The 19203-nt window shown below is 43.7% G+C and overlaps 1 protein-coding gene across 2 annotated transcripts in view; it reads right to left on the bottom strand.

Annotated features, from left to right (window-relative positions):
- CSMD3 (CUB and Sushi multiple domains 3) overlaps window positions 1–19203 on the bottom strand; it is a 1180750-nt gene that overhangs the window by 162730 nt on the left and 998817 nt on the right. For both annotated transcript variants that reach the window (XM_075920204.2, XM_075920205.2), the window contains 3 exons: window positions 16421–16566; window positions 9709–9789; window positions 8005–8118 (listed from right to left, as the gene is read on the bottom strand). In XM_075920204.2, the coding sequence (XP_075776319.2) occupies window positions 8005–8118; window positions 9709–9789; window positions 16421–16566 (341 nt within the window). The remainder of the gene's footprint in view (window positions 1–8004; window positions 8119–9708; window positions 9790–16420; window positions 16567–19203) is intronic.

Genomic DNA, 19203 nt, shown 5'->3' with positions numbered 1-19203 from the left:
TTTCTAACTCAAAGACAGATTGTTTCTTAGATGAATGTCAGTCAACTGCAGAAAATGTTTAAAGAAATTCTGCCTGAAAGTCTTAAGTTCTCCATTGCTGACAGCTCTGTTCATGACATCAGCCAAGGAAAAGAAGAAAGTTACTATGCATTGCCTTAACCTCCAGGCAAGCATAACTGTGAATTAACCATTTTTTGTCAGTGACTATGTCTTTCCCCTATATTTTTTAACGTTCCAGAAGGTATTTTTTTCTTTTGCCTCTTTCTTCTTCATGGAATAAGAGTCAATGGCCTACAAATCACATACATCTGAGGGCTATTAACAGGATGCTTAAAATGTGACACTTAAATTCATACTCAGGCTCCAATAAAAGAGACCTGATGCTGAACACTGACAATCGCCAGTGAAGTGAATGGGAACTGTGGATGCTCAACAACACTGATAATTAGGCTTTTTATTTGGTGACTGTCATGTAGCAGGTCTTTTTGACCATGGCCTCGCGCGACACTAAAAGCCCCTCACAAGAAAAACACAGGCCTCTAAGGCAGATCCTGAGACAGAGCTTGAAGTCCCTCAGCTGCTCAGCACAGTTCTCAGTAAATTGAACTTAACTTGGCAAGCACCCAGGCCAGGGGCCTTCAAGCCTCAGCACAGTTCACTTGGCAAGCACCCGGGCCAAAAAGATAAGAGTAGGGACACAAGCTGTCCCATACACTAAGTTAACGAGCACTAAAAAAACAGGACAAGATAGGAATGAGAGAAATGAGCTGTCATATACATCAGTTAACGAGCACCTGGAGCAGGGAAGCAAAAACATAGCTAGCTTTCACGTGTGCCAGTCATGTCTGCATCAGGCACTGACCACAATGCCTTGAGGCAGACGTCATGTCACAAGGAAGGAACCCTGATATGGTACCGGATATCAAAATTTATAGTATAAAGCACCCTGAGCCCTAAGCTCAGGGAGGTTCCGTATCAAGATAGAAGGCACGTATCGTCCGGCCTGGCTAAGGGGTTGATCACCCAAGGCCACCTCCCACCCACTGAATCATGAAAGGGTGTACGAATCCGGAGCATGCTATGCGTTGTTTTTTGTCTGTGTATCGTAATTGTCACTGGGTTTGTAAGTATTGCTTAATATATTATTTATCAGCTTAGCAATAGTTAGTTGTATTGTATTAACTATTTTGAATAATGGTACCACACCTAGGTCTAAATAAGAACTAGGAGTAGAATTGAGGGGTTGTTAAGTGAATAGGCAAACTAATAACTAACTCTACTGGCTGTTCCAAGATAACCGTAGAGGGATTGGCTGTAGGAGGAGTTTTTATTATTGTTGTATTGACTTTCTTTAATGTACATTTTATTTGCATGCTACGTTGTCTTAAACAAATCAGAGATAGTAATTTAATATAATCAGATTGTAGCTAATAAAGTTTGTAATTGGTTAAGTACATTTAAGTTCGGGCTTTCCTCCTTCGCGGCCCCAGTCTCTTGCTACAAAACGCCACCCCTAGACAATCTTTCGAGCCTCTGGTTCATCAGTGACCAAATATGCATTTGGGATTTAACCTTTAGCAGTCACATTTGAAATCTGTGGCTTAAGAGTTTTACATAAGGTCACACAAGTCCTGAATGGAATTAGGCCTCTTGGCTCTCAGCACTATATTGTACCCATTATTCACAGCTGAGGAGGAGAAAATACCTCACTGAAGCAGAGGAAAATGGTATTCATATGTATGAGCCACTGGAGGCCATTGTACTCTAGTCCCCTTAGTAAAGGGACCTCTGACTTTTACTGGGAGGATCCTTTGTGCTGCAATCTAGCCCTAGAGACTATAATTCCCATGAGCCATTGGGAAAAAGGGGGAACCATGCAGGCTATGCAGACAGAGTTAGGCCAGGCTCCATTTTTTGGAGAGAGGAGCCAGGCTGTTGGTGTGGAGCCTTTTCCAGGCCACGAGCTGTTGCATTGCACCTAGAGCTGTGGTTCTCAACTGGTGGTCTATGGACCACTGGTGGTCCATGGTGACTTTTTCGGTGGTCCACAGGAACATTGTCCAAAGTCACACAGCATAAACAGGTGCCGCCGTTAGGCTGTTTTACGCAGTGTTCACAAGCACGTGGCGCGTCATCCATAGTGTCACCTAGGACACAACCACATTGTGTTGCCAGTAACTTCAGTCTGAGGCTCTGAGTGTCAGTGTAGCTGCCGCCGTTGTGCTGAGCGGTTACTGTGCCATTCATCCTGTGCTACATGTGTTGAAGGTGGTCCACAAATATTTTTTGATTGGCCTGGTGGTCCTTGGACTGAAACAAGTTGAGAACCACTGAGCTAGAGCCTATTACTGAGCCTATTACTGTTGCTTCTGGGGCTTGGATCTAGCAGGCTGCTGTTGGTTGTTTCTGGAGGGGAGAGATCCTGGCTGTGCCTGTGGCTGGGAAGAGCTTACATAAACCTACACAGGAGGTGACTGAGTTACTGGGTTGTTTGGAAAAGTGCTGCCTGGGATGGAGCACAAAAGACAAATTGACTCTGGGTACAATGAGAGCCAGAGTGATCTGCCCAGGGAACCAGAGCTGCTGGCATTTGGTGGGGCCTGCTCCAGTGACAGAGGGATTTTGCAGCTGGCTGCTCAGCTTGGACTAACACAGACAGAACCTGCACAGTGCTGTCTCCACTACAGCTGCAGACCTTCAAGCGCACCCACACAAGTGTCTGGGACTCTGAATCCAGAGGAGTGCACACTCTGGTGTGGGATAAATGGTGGCAGTGCAAATGCCAGATGGATACGTTTCTTTTCTTTCTGTGTACTTTTCAATTAATTTTGTTCACTTTTAATCTGTTAAACCTGGTTTCTTTAAGTTGCTAAGTAAAGGTGTGTTAATTCCAATTTAATCAGTTAGGGTATGTCTACACTACCCTCCTAGTTCGAACTAGGAGGGTAATGTAGGCATACCGCACTTGCAAATGAAGCCCGGGATTTGAATTTCCCGGGCTTCATTTGCATAAGCGGGGCGCCGCCATTTTTAAATCCCCGCTCGTTCGAACCCCGTGCCGCGCGGCTACACGGGGCACGAACTAGGTAGTTCGAACTAGGCTTCCTAGTTCGAACTACCGTTACTCCTCATTCCACAAGCATTTATCTACCAGAGATAGTGTTCTGAGGAGAAAGTCTGGGATATAAAGCTTAGCACTTTCAAAACACCTTTCCCCAATATGAACACTCCACCAGAGGTACAGATTATATCATGGAACTGGACAACCAAAAACCCTGAAAGAACTTGTTTCAAAATAGAATTTAACCCTCCCCCTTTGCTCACACCCTCTTACTTGTCACCTATCATTTCATATTGGAACCCACAGAGGGTATGATCAAACAACTACAACCCATATTTAGTTGGGACATCATTAAAAATATTTCCTAAGTTCCTTTTCCAGCCTTCAAACAAACCTCCAGCCTTTCTTGATCAACATCACATGCAAGCTTTCCATAGATCAGCACCAGACCTTGCCAAAACAACAGATACAAAACTTGCAGACTTATCTCCACTACTACAATGATAAACAGCCTCCACTATTCACCTTTGAAGAGCCATGGGTCCTAGCAATGCCCATAACAATATGTATTGTACTTAATACAATACATTATATGCCCCAACAGCAAAAATGTGGGTGGAACCAGAGAATCCCTACACTTTTGAATGAACCCATATAAAAGAATTATAAAAGACAAAAGCACTATATAATCTGTGTGAACACTTTTCACAAAGCGATCACTTTATCAACAGAGCCCTGCATGGACACACATTTCTATTGATGGATACAGATATTCACTGATAGAAATTGGTATCTGCTGAGTTGTAGAATTCTCCCAGGAAGTTCAGTGGTGAAAGGCAGAAGAACATGGGGCTGCCACTCCTAGAAGCCAGTGTCCCACACCAGCAGCTCTTCCCAGCCATGCAGCTGTATCGCCCCAGCCCTGTATAATCCCACAGGAGACACAGCTATGTGGAAGGACTGGAGGTGCAGGTGGAGACAGCACAGCTGCATGGCAAGGAAAAGCTGCCAGGAGAGCCCTGCAGTTGAGGATTGATACCAATTTCTATCCAGGGATATCCTCATCTACAGATTTGATATCTGCTCATATATCTACCTACCAGTCCTCATCTGAAAAGGAAATCTGTATGATACACTCAAAAGACAAACCTAGGAACTTAAATTCATAATTTTACGAGACATTACAAATCATAAACTCAGTAGATACACTAGATGTATGGCTCATTGCAATAATCTATAATCCACCAGCTGTTTGCCAACTATCCCTTTCTTTCTTTGTTATCACTTGAGAGATACTAATAGGCCACTTCACCTTGAATGGTCCCTTGAAATATGTTTTAGCTACTTGTTCTAAAAAACTTGTTCAAATCTTGTCTTTGTCAGTGACACTTTGAGTTAGTTTCCCAGACCTCAACAAGAGCTCTGAAAGCTTGTCTCTCATGAGTAGGGGTTGGTTCAATAAAAGATAGCATCTCATCCACCTTGTCTCTCTAATATCCTGGGACCAAGAGAGCTATAACAATACTGAATTAACCAATATAGTGTATAATGACGACTTTATATCTGAACATAAACTAATACGTTTCAATTCAAACCACCAAACCACAAGTTCAAAACATTTTCCCCCCAACAAGCCTAAATGTTGGTCACAGCCTCAGCAAACCATACTGTTATCTATCCACTTGTCTGAATGAAAATAAATCTGTGGAGGAAGCTCTAGAGTATTACAATAAAATTTTTTAAAACAAAACCAAATTTTAAAATAGACAACCAAATGTTAAATGTTGGTAATGAAACCTGAGACTCTTATTCAATTTCTACACAAACGCTATCTGATTTTTGAATGTTACTGGTATCTGCATTTTTATTGAAACCAATATATTTGCAGCCAAAGCCAAATTGCCTTAACCTATTGACGTTCACAGGAGTTGAGAGTGCTCAACAATTTCTAAGACAAAGTTAAAAATTAGATTGATTCTTAATTCTTGAAGTGTAAAAAAATGTTAGGTCACGATCATTTCAACAGAAGGAGTAGGCTTCATAATTTTAAATTAGGAATATAAAAAAAGAAAAAAATGTTACTAATTTTTCAGCTCACAACTGAAATACAAATGTTGTAGTTATCACTCAGTTGTAAACATTAATTATATTTGTCATGGGGGAATTCTGCAATTTTACTATGGCTCCAAATGCAACAATTGCGGAATTCTCCCAGGGCTATTATATAAACAATTACATTTCTAACCACTAAATTGTGCAGTTAATCTGAAACTCTGTTGGAATTACCAAAAGTAGCTTTCACTTATTAAAACATTAAGATTTAGCAGCAGTGGATTTATTCACAAATCATAACTTGCCACTATTCCAAAAATATTCTTTGATTAGGAGTGTTTTCTAAAAATGCCAATTAACACAAATTGCTTCTTGGACAACAAAGCATCTGATGAGAAGGAGAGAGATTGTATAAATCTGTTTCTACATTAAAATGCAAAACTTTAAAGCTAAACCAGATGGTAACATCCTCCATTTAATGCAAATTTAAACAAATGTTGTGCTTTACGTGCCTGATCTGGCAAGATGCTTCACATATCCTGCTAGATAATGAGGCCTTTCTATTTCCACCATTGTGCATAGAAGTGGAAGGATTATGTAGGAGCTTCTCATCAACTTGCAGGATCAGGCCCTCAAATATTTCCAGCTCATTTCCATAAATCACCATTTTCTGATGCCAGGTTTTTTTTAATTTTTAAACTGTCATATAAATATTTGTTAGTGTGGGATGCTAAATACATCTCTTAAAGCACCAATGAGAAAGAAATAAACCACATCATATTTACCCAACATTATTAAATTAAAGAGAAAGAATTTAGGAGGTAAAAATCACCCTACTGTAGAGTCCCACATAAACCCATGCTTGGGATTGTGCAAGGATGTAGAGAGCAGAATAACCATATTGGGTACGTCTCAACCTCATGCATTCTGAGAGGAAAATCTATATTTAAGATGTTGTAAAGTCCAGATATCCACTGCTTACATACACAAAATCCTAAACAGTATACTAGAAAAATGTTTGTATGATTTTTGAACTACCCTATGGAACTTGATAAGGGATTATGTTTCTTCCAGAACAGTCATATGCACAGCTTGAGCTATTTTCTAGGGCAGTGTGCTCATGATCAGTTCAAGTCATGAGAGTCTTTGACTGAGTACTAGCACTTCAACTATGTTCTTTTGTAAGCTATGTAAGGGTTTACATAGGTTTCCATGAGGTTTAACCGTTAATTCGAACTAAGGGGTTTATCTCAGAATCTCGCTTCTCTGCCACGTGTGGAAACGACCAGTTATTCTGGGCTAGCCAGTTTCCAAAATGGCGACCGGCCGGGAACATGCTAATGAAGCACGGAATATTTAAATCCCACACTTCATTTGCAATTTTGGTCGTCCTCATTTGCCTCCCTCGTTCGAACTAGGGGGCTAATGTAGATGTACCTTAAGGGTGTGTCTAGACTACATGCCTCCTTCGACGGAGGCATGTAGATTAGCCAGATCGGAAGAGGGAAATGAAGCCGCGATTAAAATAATCGCGGCTTCATTTAAATTTAAATGGCTGCCCCGATCTGCCGATCAGCTGTTTGTCGGCAGATCGGGGGAGTCTGGACGCGATGCCCCGACAAAGAAGCCTTTCTTCATCGACACAGGTAAGCCTGGTTTCACGAGGCTTACCTGTGTCGATGAAGAAAGGCTTCTTTGTCGGGGCATCGCGTCCAGACTCCCCCGATCTGCCGACAAACAGCTGATCGGCAGATCGGGGCAGCCATTTAAATTTAAATGAAGCCGCGATTATTTTAATCGCGGCTTCATTTCCCTCTTCCGATCTGGCTAATCTACATGCCTCCGTCGAAGGAGGCATGTAGTCTAGACACACCCTCTGTGTTTAGGAAAGGCTCTTTTAGATTTACCTATTCTTTTCTATTTATATCATGCCCATCTTCATGGTTTTTGGACATTTATTTCCCCACATAAGGGCCAGTTACATTCTGACCCCAAATTAGTAATAATTTAAAACTACTAAAAGTCATTTAAAATAATTTAAAACTATTAAATCATACTAAAACTATTAAAAGATTCCAGAGGAAAAACCTAGAGAAAAAGCTAGAGAAACTATACAAAAGGCAGAAAACTCCTAATTTATATAACTTTTTAAATCTCACCAAAACAATATCAAATTACCATTAAATGTCACCAAAGTATTCTACCTTAGTATAATATCACATATGTCAAAAGCAAAAAAGATTGGATTAATTTAGGAGAAAGTGATGGTAGTCAGGTTTATAATCTAGTTTGTTTTAACAATGGAGGGAGCATATGACTCTTCATTATTTATGCACTGCAGTAAAACAGCAAAGCCAAATGTGCTCCAACATGCTGTAAAATAAACCAAATTAAAAAAAACCTCCTTAAATAATTGTTTTACCTTAAACTATGATATTTTGTAGTGTTATTCATTCCCACAATGATCTTTTGTATTATTTATCTACATCAACCTATTCATTTAATTAATATATACATACTTTTAAAATATTTAGATGAAATAATATATGAGAAACTAGTTCATTTGTATTTATTTTATTTAGATGCCCTCTTACCACCTTAGACCATGAATTGTAAAATTAGCAATTTAATGGCACACAATGTAACTGAAAGTTTGCACTGCGTAGTGGTAGCACTAAAACCTCATTACATGCTGTAGATCATAAATAATAATCTCACTTCAGTACTCTCTAAGATGTTCACTATCCTGGGAACACTGGAAATACAGAGGCAGAAGTGGAAAGATTTTATATATGACCCCATATGGCAATTAAAAGCAAAGCTTAGTTCTGCAAACACTTTTCAGCTGGTACATTATAAAAGCATATATAATAATATGAAGAATAGGATACCTTGACAAGAAGGTGGCACTCCATCCATCTGAAGTCTCTCTCCCAATCTACATGTTAGGATTTCATTACCAACCAATGTAAAGCCTGGATGACACTGGTACCTTATTATGTCCCCTGTGTGACAAAAGCGAAGAGCACAGTTAAAAAGCAATTAACAGGGATTTTTAGTTCTGGAAACAGTACTGATTAATGAAGTTCACTGGATGCCCAGCATAATGTGTTAAATGACCACTGGCATGAAAAAATTTGATCAGTCAGAGGAAATGTTGTGGTAAATAAGCATTCTCCTGTGTGTTGTATCTAATTTATCACTGTTTCCAATCATAGTATTAGCACAATTTTTCACTGTCTTTGATTTGTTTTACCTCTCTAAGCAAACCATATTTTCGTTGAATTGTAAAGCTCTACAATTATACGGAGTCATGGTATTAATTAAAAAGATAATGGTACTAATAATTCAGGCAAAATAGATTCAAACCAGAAACTTCTGTATCTGTTGGTATATATGAATAAAACTTCTAGTAAAAACAAAACATATACGTAGGCAGCCCTACAACTATGTTCATTTGTGCTGTCCTGTTTCTTCCATGCTGTTTATGTTCCCTAACTCCTGGATAGTTAGCACAATCACCTATTTCAATTTATTTTTAAAACTACGGCAACCTCAAAACTCCAAAGAATTAGGGAAAAAACCATTAAAACTATTTTAAAAGTTGCAGTCACACACACACACACACACATATATATAATATGCTTTAAACTAAAGTATTTTTAAATGCACTTAAAATTACAATTCACTTTCAGATTATTTGAATGTTGCAAATGAATTCATTTCAGAAAAAGGTATCTGTAAAGCAGTTTCAGTGTCCCTCAGTTGCACTGCCTGGGTGTGATGGGATGGAGCAACCCCACCACCAGCCGCGGACGGAAGGACCGTCCGTGGCTGCCGCGGACGGAAGGACTGTCCGTGGCTACCGGAGCCGCCGGTGCTGCGGCGGCAGCCCTGGGGAACCCACCTCCGGACTGCCCCCAAGATGGGTGGGGGACGGAGACGACTGCGGCTGGCTGGCCCGAGGGCGGGGAAGACGGTGTGCAGCTGCGCTCAGAGATGACATGATCTGACGTCACCGGCGCGATGGACAAAATGGCCACCGGGAACCCGGAAATGGGGAAAAGCGGCCGAGGGGAGGATAAAAGGGGCCAGATGAGCCACGGAAAGGGAGGAGGGAAGCAGGAGGGGAATGGAGGAGCAGGTACTGGGGCCGGGAAAGAACTAGCAGGCTGGGAGCCTGAGTTACTTATGCCAGGGTGGAGCGGGGAGAGTTGAGCCCGCCGCCGGCGGGGTCGTGAGGCCCAGGGAGGGTCGCGAAACCTGTGAGCAGGCAAGTTTAGGGGCAAGCCCCCACCTGCTTCCACTGGGAGTCAAGCTCCTAGTGTTAGGGCCGTGGGCCGGGGTTCAGGAGTGAGGGAGGGCCCGGACCCCACCCCGCCGGCAGCGGCCGACGCATTACCCCGAAGCCTTCCTTGTTTGTTTGTTTTTTGACAATACGGTCGGGACCAGCGGGTGGACCTGACACTGGGACTTAAAAAAGACTCAGCAAGTACAAAAAGGAAGAAAAGCTTCCTAAATATTTCTTTCAAATGTAAATATATTTGTTATTTCTCCTTGAAAAAGGATAGTGCTCATACTTCTACTGACATTACCTATTTCAAATTCATCATCCTCAGTCAAAATTTCAGCATTTGGTATAGCAGGTGGAGGTTGACACACTCGAAGCTGATAGGCTATAAAACACAGAAGGTATCATTATTAATATGCTGCTCAACTTCATTAGATAACAAGAAACAACATGTATAGCTTTGCCTTGAAAGGTTCCATGGAATCTAGCAGAAAAAAATACACACAGAATAAATGTTAAGAACACAAACATGAAGACAGGATCTCCCACGTGAAAGCTCTCAGATTAGTCTTAATGGCAAAATCCTGCTCACACATATTCTGGGGAGATCATAAGCACCTGTAAATTATCTGAAAAGCAGCAATTTGGTTTGAAGAACACAAATGTTTAATACACAGTATGCTCAGCAAAATGCATTTACCCCCACACTCTATTTTGAGTTAATCTTCAATGTAGTCCTATTCAAGAGTGAAAGTATTTCTATTCAGAGGAAGATTAACCATTATAAAGCAGACATAATTTCCCAGAAAAAAATGAATGCATATAGATAGATACTGAATACAACCACAGAGAGAATTGATCCTTGTGGGACTGTATAAATAAAGGAAGGAGATGCTAATGGCAGATGTGCACTTTTCCATCATTACTCTTTGGATGCATCCCTTCAGTAAGTATTGTAACAATTTTAGAGCATTCCACAGGATTCCTGACTCATAGCAGGTGGGACAGCACATGATGTCCCATGATCAGGAATTTTCTTGGGTATTTTGATGCTAGCAAATACAAAAGCAGTGAGTGAAATCTTGACTGTATTGACATCAATGGGAGTTTTGCCACTGAGTTCAAGGAGACAGGATTTCATCCATTATATGGATTTAGAGTAATGCTTAGAAGATATTTTTTACCCTGGCAAAACAAGGACCAGTTTTCTCTCTGGTACTGTCCAAAATCAATATGCAGCCAATAGATAAACTGATCGGTTGACATGGACTCATGTGCAAGCAATAAGCAGATGGTATACAGAACTGCCTATCCTTCCCTGTGCACAGTCAAATAACTACCATCAAGATTGCCCAGTGCTTGGCTGAAATCAGCTCATGGATGAAGATCTAGTTGAAGGTGAACCAGAGTAAGAGAGAGGTAATGCTGGTAGACAGAAGCACGATGAAGAGTTTCCAGTAATGGTGTGGTCTCCACAATTCAATCACTCAAGACTGCCTAGGTGGTTAGGAGACACTGTTGGATCCTGGCAAACAATGACCTTTTCATAGTTATACATGGCTTTGTCATCTCCTTTCTGGAGTACAACAATACAATTTAGCTGGGAATGAAACCATCACCCCTTAGAAAACTCTGACTCCTTTCATTAGCACTGGCTACCACAAGCCTCTTCTCCACTCTCTACAGTGGTTTCACATACAACAGCATTTCTCAAATAGGGGTCCACGAAATACTCAGGGTATTCAGGTCCCCCTGATCAACCCCTCCCCTTTGCTACCTCCCTCAACCCCTCCCACTGCCTCCTAATACCTTCTACAACCTGCAGCTAAGGCAGGGTACCTATCTGCCTTTCTTCCATGTGTCTCCCATAAGTGGCCGCCAGGTCCCTGCAGTGGTCCCTATGTGCAGGGGCAACTGGGTTGATTATGCAGGCTACCTCTGCCTGAGTGTGAACTTTGAAGCTCCCATTGACCAGGAATTGTGACCAATAGGATCTATGGGGTGGTGCCTTTAGGAATAAAGGCAACTCACAGATCCTCCCTTGCTGCCCATGCATTTAGGGGCCACATAAACCAGACACCTGCTTCTGGAAGCCATGGTAAGCACCACCATGACCTCCACACACCCTCCTGTATCATACCCTCCTGTCCCAGTCTGGAGCCCCCCTCTCCTCACACCCAAACTCCTTCCCAGAGCCGTACCCCACATCCTGCCCCAGCTCAGAGCGTTCTTCTACACCCTCACCCCTCACCCACAGCCTGCACCTCCAGCCATTACCCTCATGCCCCCTGCATCCTGTTCCCCAAGCCAGGAGACCCCTCTCATACACAAACTCCCTTCCACAGACTACACCTCAAACTCCCTAACAACAAAACCCTCTGCCTCAGCTTGTAGCCCCGTCCTGCATCCCAAACTGCTCATTCCTGACCCCACCCCAATAGCCAAGGTCAAAGACAGAGTGATTAGGGATTGGGCAACGGATCTATAAGGGTGTGTCTACACAGCAGAGCTTAACTTAAAATAAGCTACACAAATCGAGCTATGTCAATTGCGTAGCCTATTTCAAAATAGCTTATTTTGAAGGGGAGGGGGGAGGCGCAGGACTTATTTTGAAATAGAGCACTCTTCCTCCAACTTCCCTTACTCCTCATACCATAAAGTTACTGGAGTCCTCCAGTAAAGAGTGAGAAGTCCTCCAGCTTGATAGTATTTCGACATTATTTCGAAATAACTGCCTCCTGAGTACAGGCAGACTAATTTATTTTGAAATAACACTAGTTATTTCAAAATAATGTTGCTGTGTAGATGTACCCCAAGACGGAACCAAGATCTATTATCAGATTTTGTAAATATTGAATACTAGATAGGTTGAAGAGTTAAAAAAAGGCAACATTCATTTAGGGGGAGAATGAGAGGAATAAAAAATGACTGCAAAACTGTGAGCCTGAGGATACAGAGGAGTTGCCAGATTTATTTCTATCATTTTGGTTGCTTCATGCCAATGATGGGTGGCATGAGCTAGCTTGCTCAGCAATATATTATGTCACTAGAAAGCATTTGAAAAGCTACAAGCCAAATGATAGCAATATGCTTCTGATGCACCATGACACATATAATTCTTATTAGATGCAGACAACCATTTGTCATACAGCTACCTCAGCGTCTAGAAAAAAAGAACTCTTAGATAAATAATAATATATTATTCCAATTCAACCAAAGCCAGACGGAAATGATTATGGTACACCAAAAGACACATTCACAAGGTCTTGCAGAATCTATGACTGCACTTCTGCTTAGAGTGTTTGAATACTCGTCCTGGGTATGTTTACACTACAGCGCTAATTCGAACTAACTTAGTTCGAATTAGTTAATTCGAACTAAGCTAATTCGAACTAACGCAGCTAGAACTAAAAATTAGTTCGAATTAGCGTTTTGCTAATTCAAACTAGCGCATCCACATTAAGTGGACCCTGAAGCGGGGTTAAGGATGGCCGGAAGCAGTGCTGGCAGGGCATCAGAGGAGGACTTAGAGCGTGGAGATGCTTTCTCAGGCTAGCCGAGGGCTGTGCTTAAAGGATCCTGACCCCCACCCCGGACAGACAGTTCTCAGGGGTGCCCCGCTTGCAAAGCAGTCCTGGCTTGGAGTGTACTGAGTGCCCACATTGGGCACATCACAGCACTCGGCCATCAGCCCGGCTGCACTTGCCACAGGCTGCCATCTGGGGAGAGGGGGCAATTGGGGGGCTGCAGGAGAGCTTCCACCCCCAGAAGCCCGCAGAGCCAGCCCAGTCCTCCCCATCGGGGGCTCGTGCCCCATTCCTCCCTCACCTTCTTCCACTTACCCTTCCCTAGCCCCTCTTCTTGATGTACAAAATAAAGATAACGTGTCTTCCAAAATGGAATCTGTCTTTATTGAACAAAACTGGGGGAGACTGGGAAAAGGAGGTGGGAGAGGGGAAGATAGAGGCTGGGAGAGGAGAGGGCAACTAAAATGATCAGGGGTTGGGAACAGGTCCCATATGAAGAGAGGCTAAAGAGACTGGGACTTCTCAGCTTAGAAAAGAGGAGACGGAGGGGGGATAGGATAGAAGTCTCTAAAAGCAGGAATTGGGTGGAGACGGTGCATATAGAAAAGTTCTTCATTAGTTCCCATAAAGAAGGACTAGAGGACACCAAAGGAAAGGAATGGGTAGCAGGCTTCAAACTAGTAACAGAAAGTTGTTCTTCACAAAGCAAAGAGTCAACCTGTGGAACTCCTTGCTGCAGGAGGCTGTGAAGGCTAGAACTGGAACAGAGTTTAAAGGGAAGTGAGATCAAGTCATAGAGGTTGGGTCCATGGAGTGGTATTAGCCAGGGGGTAGGAGTGGTGTCCCTGCCCAAGGTTTGTGGAAGGCTGGAGATGGATGGCACGAGACAAATGGCTTGGTCACTGTCTTCGGTCCATCCCCTCCAGGGTCCCTAGGGTTGGCCACTGTTGGCAGACAGGCTACTGGGCTAGATGGACCTTTGGTCTGACCCAGGACGGCCACTGTAAGCTCAGGGCTCAGGGTCGGGGGTCTCAGTGGACCCCCTTGATTCTCTTGCACACCTGCTCCTGGGTGGCCAGGCTGGCAGCTCTCCTGCCCAAGCCAGCCACTTTCCTGTGCCTAGTGCAGAGATCGTGGACGAGGTCCACGATGTCCGCATTAGCCCAGGCGAGAGCCCGCCTCTTGTGGTCCCGGGAAAGCTCCCGGGAGCCGCCAGCCTGGTCCCGGGAAGAGGGGGAGGGCTGGGGGGCATCGGGTGGCTGGCTCAAGCCGTGCCAGGTGCAGGGTCTTCTGGCTGGGTGCTGACAGGCTTGCACCTGGCACAGGCACTGTAGCCAGCCCATGCCCCTTTAAGGGGTCCGGGGCCGGGAGGGGAGCAGTAGAGTTTCCCTGGTGTTGGCTAGAGTGGCCACCAGGGAAACCTGGGGAGGGCTAGCCTCCCACTACTTCGAATTAAGGGGCTACACACCCCTTAATTCGAACTAGCTAGTTCGAACTAGGCTTAATCCTCGTGGAATGAGGATTACCTAGTTCGAACTAAGCGCTCTGTTAGTTCGAATTACATTCGAACTAACGGAGAGCTAGTGTAGCGCCTATGAAAGTTAGTTCGAACTAACGTCCATTAGTTCGAACTAACTTTGTAGTGTAGACATACCCTCTGAGTGTTACAGTCTGCTAGTTGCTCTGTGCCTGGAGATCAGTATTTTTATCATTTCCACTTGATAAGAAAACTGTGCCTGCTCCTCACAGAGAAAGTCCTGAAGACAGTGTTCCTTTCCATTGTAATCTGAATTTGGACCCCAAGATTTTTAGAATATATACAACTTTTACGGCAGTGTAAGCCATAAAAATATATTTATGTCTAACCTGAACTGGATATTAATTTTTGGAAGGTTCACCTGTTCTTTTTGATTGTTTGTTTAGTTGTATTGACAATGTATTTATGTAATATATTTTCTTTGCTTGTCTCTTAAAAGTGGTTCACACTGAGGGTGCGTCTACAGCGCAGTCTTATTTCAGAATAACGGATATTATTCCAAAATAACAATGCAAATATCTACACAGAAATTCCATTATTTCAAAATAAATTTGAAATAATGCATTATGTGAGAGGGCGGCACGCTGCAGCTAAAAGAGTTCACCTGTTCTCAGGGGTGGGGCAGACCCCACCCCTGCAGTCTTGCTGGGCATGCGCACGAGTGAGTCCTAGGATAAAAGTCAGGGGAAGCAGGCAGTCAGGGGAGGTAGCTGAAGGGCAGGGCTGCAGGGCAGAGATCTTGAACCATCTCAGCCATCCCCAAACCCAGACCTGTCATCACTGCTACAGCTGGAGCAAGGCGTGCTGATTCAGCTGCTCAGGAGCCGCAAGCTGAAGCACAGATCCCAGGACATCACCTCAGCTTGGGGAGAGGTAGGAAGCAGCCCAGGGCGGAGGAAGGACCTCCGGGAGGTCGGCGTGTTCCGGCAGACATCCCCGCCAACCAGGCAGTGGCTACTGACACTGCCAATAGGGCCCTGCGCTGGGACCTGGTGGAGCGGGAGGGCCCGGGTCCCCTTTCCTCCCCCAATACCCCCATAATCCAGCCTCCAGGTTGGTGAAAAAGGCTTGACATTATGGACTAGGCCAGAGGGCCACTGAACTGTATGAACTAGGCCAGAAGGCTGTATTTCCCCTCATAAAGGGGCACGGGAATTTGTGGACTAGGCCAGAGGGCCATATTGACCCAGATAAAGGGGCACTGGACTTTGAGGGCCAGGCCAAAGGGATTATGTGTTCCCAGGGTCAAGGCGAATTCGCACCAGGGCCTGACTCTCCACAGCTGGCTTATTCCAACTTCTGTAAACCTCATTCCAGGAGGAATAATGCCTATTTTGAAATAGCTATTTTGGAATGGCAGTAGTTTGGACGCTCCACTGCTGCTGTTTCGAAATAGCTTCTCCCCTGGGCCATTCAAACCAATTACTCTCCAGTGCCTCCTGGACCTCAGAATTGATGTAGCACATCCACAGTAGAGAAGCCTGCCTCAGACTAATTTTGAGGCTTCCCTGTAGTATAGATGTGCCATTTTGAAATAAGTATGAAATGTAGACATACTCTGTGTGATAAACAACATTCAAGTAATCTCAGAGGAGTAGCCATATTAGTCTGTAACTGAAAAAACTTAAAAAACAATGGATGGTTCTGCAGCACCTTGTAGACTAACAAAAAATGTAAATGGTGTCATGAGCTTTCATGGGCACAACCCATTTCTTCAGATGAATGGAACAAGGAGTCTAGAGATACAAATAAATAACAAGAAGTGAGGGAGTGGGAAGGGAAAGAGAAGGAAAAATATCTTCTCAATTAGAGAGTCCATGCTAAATGAGGCTAATAGAGCAGACTGTCCAAAAGGGCTTATCATTTATTTTAGTGCCAGTAGTTAAAACATTTTTTCTTATGCTCCAACTACACAATCTGATTGTAAGTATAGATAATTGTATTATACTTACCATGATAACTTAGCACAAAGAAACCACTTGTTGTGAAGTCGCTGTGGAATTTGATGAGAATGTGGTTTGAAGTACTATAGACAGACTCCAAGGCAGTATTGCCACTAAATTGGCCAATCTGAGGAGAACTTTGGTCTGGTCCATCCCTAAAATAATAGAAATGAAAACAAAAGTAATGTTATGGACAGGTTCACTGTTAATTTTAGGTAAATGTGCATTGTTTGGGAATGATGTAGTATTTTTGCTAGGTATGTAATTTTTTGTAGGTATAATGCAGTATTTTTTACTATACAGAAATGGGAATTTATTTAAGTTTTCTAAAAATACTGTAAAGGTTGATGTATTACTTGCATTAAAAATAAACCAGGAATGTTCAGTGCTGAATGCTTCTTTAAGGAGGAAATATGCCACTTGAGGTGGTGAGGTAGAAAATGTTCCATAACAGAAGATGCTTTAGGGTGCTTCAGAATTTCTGAGTATAAGTTTCTCCACTTACTACCTATTTGAATAAATGCTCTATTTGCTCTCTGAAGACTGCAGGATTTTTAAGCTAGGTCAATCTTGGTGCCTTGAAACACATTCACTTTTATATAGACAAGATGACAAATATGCCCATTAGATTAATGGGTATTACTGCTGTTCCTCTCCCATCAGGCCCTGTCAAAAAGTTTGTGGGGCCCAAGACAGCTCACTATGGTTGCCTGTGCCACGTGGCTGGGTGGCTCCCTGCCAGGGCAGTGAGCGAGGGTCCAGGCGGGCAGGTGCCTGGCAGCGCAGGGCCCTGAAGGCACAGGGCCAAGGCAACCATCTTGCCCGCTTTGCCCTTAGGCTGGGCCTGCCTCCCATCAATTTCTAGCAGTAATACAGAAAAAGAACCACACATTTTCTGTTCAGAGAATCATAGAACTATAGGGTTAGAATGGACCATATGAACCATCGAATCTAATTCCCTATCCAAATCATCCAAAGCAGGTGGCTTTCTAGCCTTCTTTTGGAATCCTCCAGTGAAGAAGTTTCCACAGCTTCTCTAGGCAATGTGTTCTATTGTTCCTCTGTTCTTACTGTTAAGAATTTTTCCCAGAGTTTCAATGTAAATGTACTAATCTATAATTTGAACCCATTGCTTCTTGCCCTGCCCTCTGTGGAAAGAAAAAAACATCTTTTCACAATATTTTTATACCAAACTTTCTAGAATTTGAAGACAGCTATACAGTTTAATTTCTTCTTTCCAAAGCAAACATACATTCTTCCTTGACTTTCAGTCCATTCCTTTGATCATATTTGTTGCTCCCTTCTGAATCCTTTTCAGTTTCTCTACATCCTTTTTATGCATTGGTGACCAAAATTGACACAGTACATCAGGTGAGGCCTAAGCAGCACCAAGTAGGGCAGTCCTTTTACCTCTATTGACTCTGTTAATTTAATCTAAAATTGCTTTTCTCTTTTGCATCAACATTCTATTGTTGACTCATGTTGAAGTTGTGATCCCCTTCAACTCCAAGATCTCAGAGCTGCTGGCCAGCTAGTTATTCCTCCCTCCTTCTGGGTTTTTTTTTTTTTTTTGCATTTGTTTTTTCCAAAGTGTAGCACTGTGATTGGGGTACCACGACCCCGCACTTTAGCTGCCTCCCCCCCATGCTGGCCCTGTATGGGGCGCTGCAAGCTGGGGCGAGTGCATGAGTGGTGTGCTTGAATGCCGCCAAACAGTTGGGGGGGGCATGCCCGGGTGTGACAGGACACTACGTCCCCACGCTTTAAAACCGCCTGAAGTAACTGAAGGGTCCAGCGAGCTGGGGTGAGCATGGGCACTGCACATCCCCGCATTACCAAACAATGGTATGGGGTGGAGCCCTGGGGAGGAACGTAAGAGGGCGGAGGGAGCGGGGATGTGAGAGAAGAAGGCAGTGACTGGTGGAGGATGGAAGAGGGAGATGTCAGTTGGGGAGGGGGTAGGAAGCCAAACATGAATGCGAGTGATTTGAAAAGGGAGTTGGAGAACAGATGGGGTGGAGAGGCAGATGCAGCTTGAGAGGCCAGTAAGTTAGGTAAGGGGAGAGAAGCAGCCCAGGGCAGGGCACTCGCAGAGCGCCCTGGGGCTAGTGTGTTTCTGCGGGAAGCCCCACCAGCCAGACCGGACCAAGCCAGGTCCACGTCCTTAGGACCCTGGGCTGGGATCCGTGAGTGAGGGCGGGCCCAGACCCCTCTCTCCCCACCACTCAAGGCAGCATTGACAGTCTACATCCACGGCAGGGTGGACTAACTCTAAATTGAAACTGAGGGAAAAGGACTAATATTGTAAGGACACAGCATGGGTTGAACCTCGGGACTCGCGAGTAAAGAAAATACTCAGAAGCCAGTGGCAGAACATATCTGTTTACCTAACCATAATCTCACAGATCTGAAGGTGGTGGTCTTGTCACAGTCCAGTTCCTCAAGCCAAATCCACAGGGAAAGCTTGGAATTACAATACGTATGCAAATTCAATTAAATTAATTATGGACTTAATCAAGACATGGAGTGGTGGAACCTTTATCAGTGAAGGTGCTAACTACTTTCTGAATGGTATCCTTCCTGCCTTGTCCATCCACTGACTTTGATCTTTATCTACTCAAGTTTAGCGTCCTTTCGCCTGATACTTTATGCATAGAAGTAGGGGGGTGGGCGACAGATCATCTTTCTTTCTCCTCCCCCTCTTCCCTTCTCCTATTTATTTCGAGCTTCCTTATCCTCTAATCATAACTCCGGTCATCCAAAGAAGTGGGCTGTGCCCACGAAAGCTCATG

This window comes from Pelodiscus sinensis, chromosome 2 (assembly GCF_052426305.1).
Source record: "Pelodiscus sinensis isolate ZL-2025 chromosome 2, ASM5242630v1, whole genome shotgun sequence".
Classification (NCBI taxonomy): Eukaryota; Metazoa; Chordata; order Testudines; family Trionychidae; genus Pelodiscus; species Pelodiscus sinensis.
Note: the sequence above shows the minus strand (reverse complement) of the source record. Positions and strands in the feature narration are given on the sequence as shown.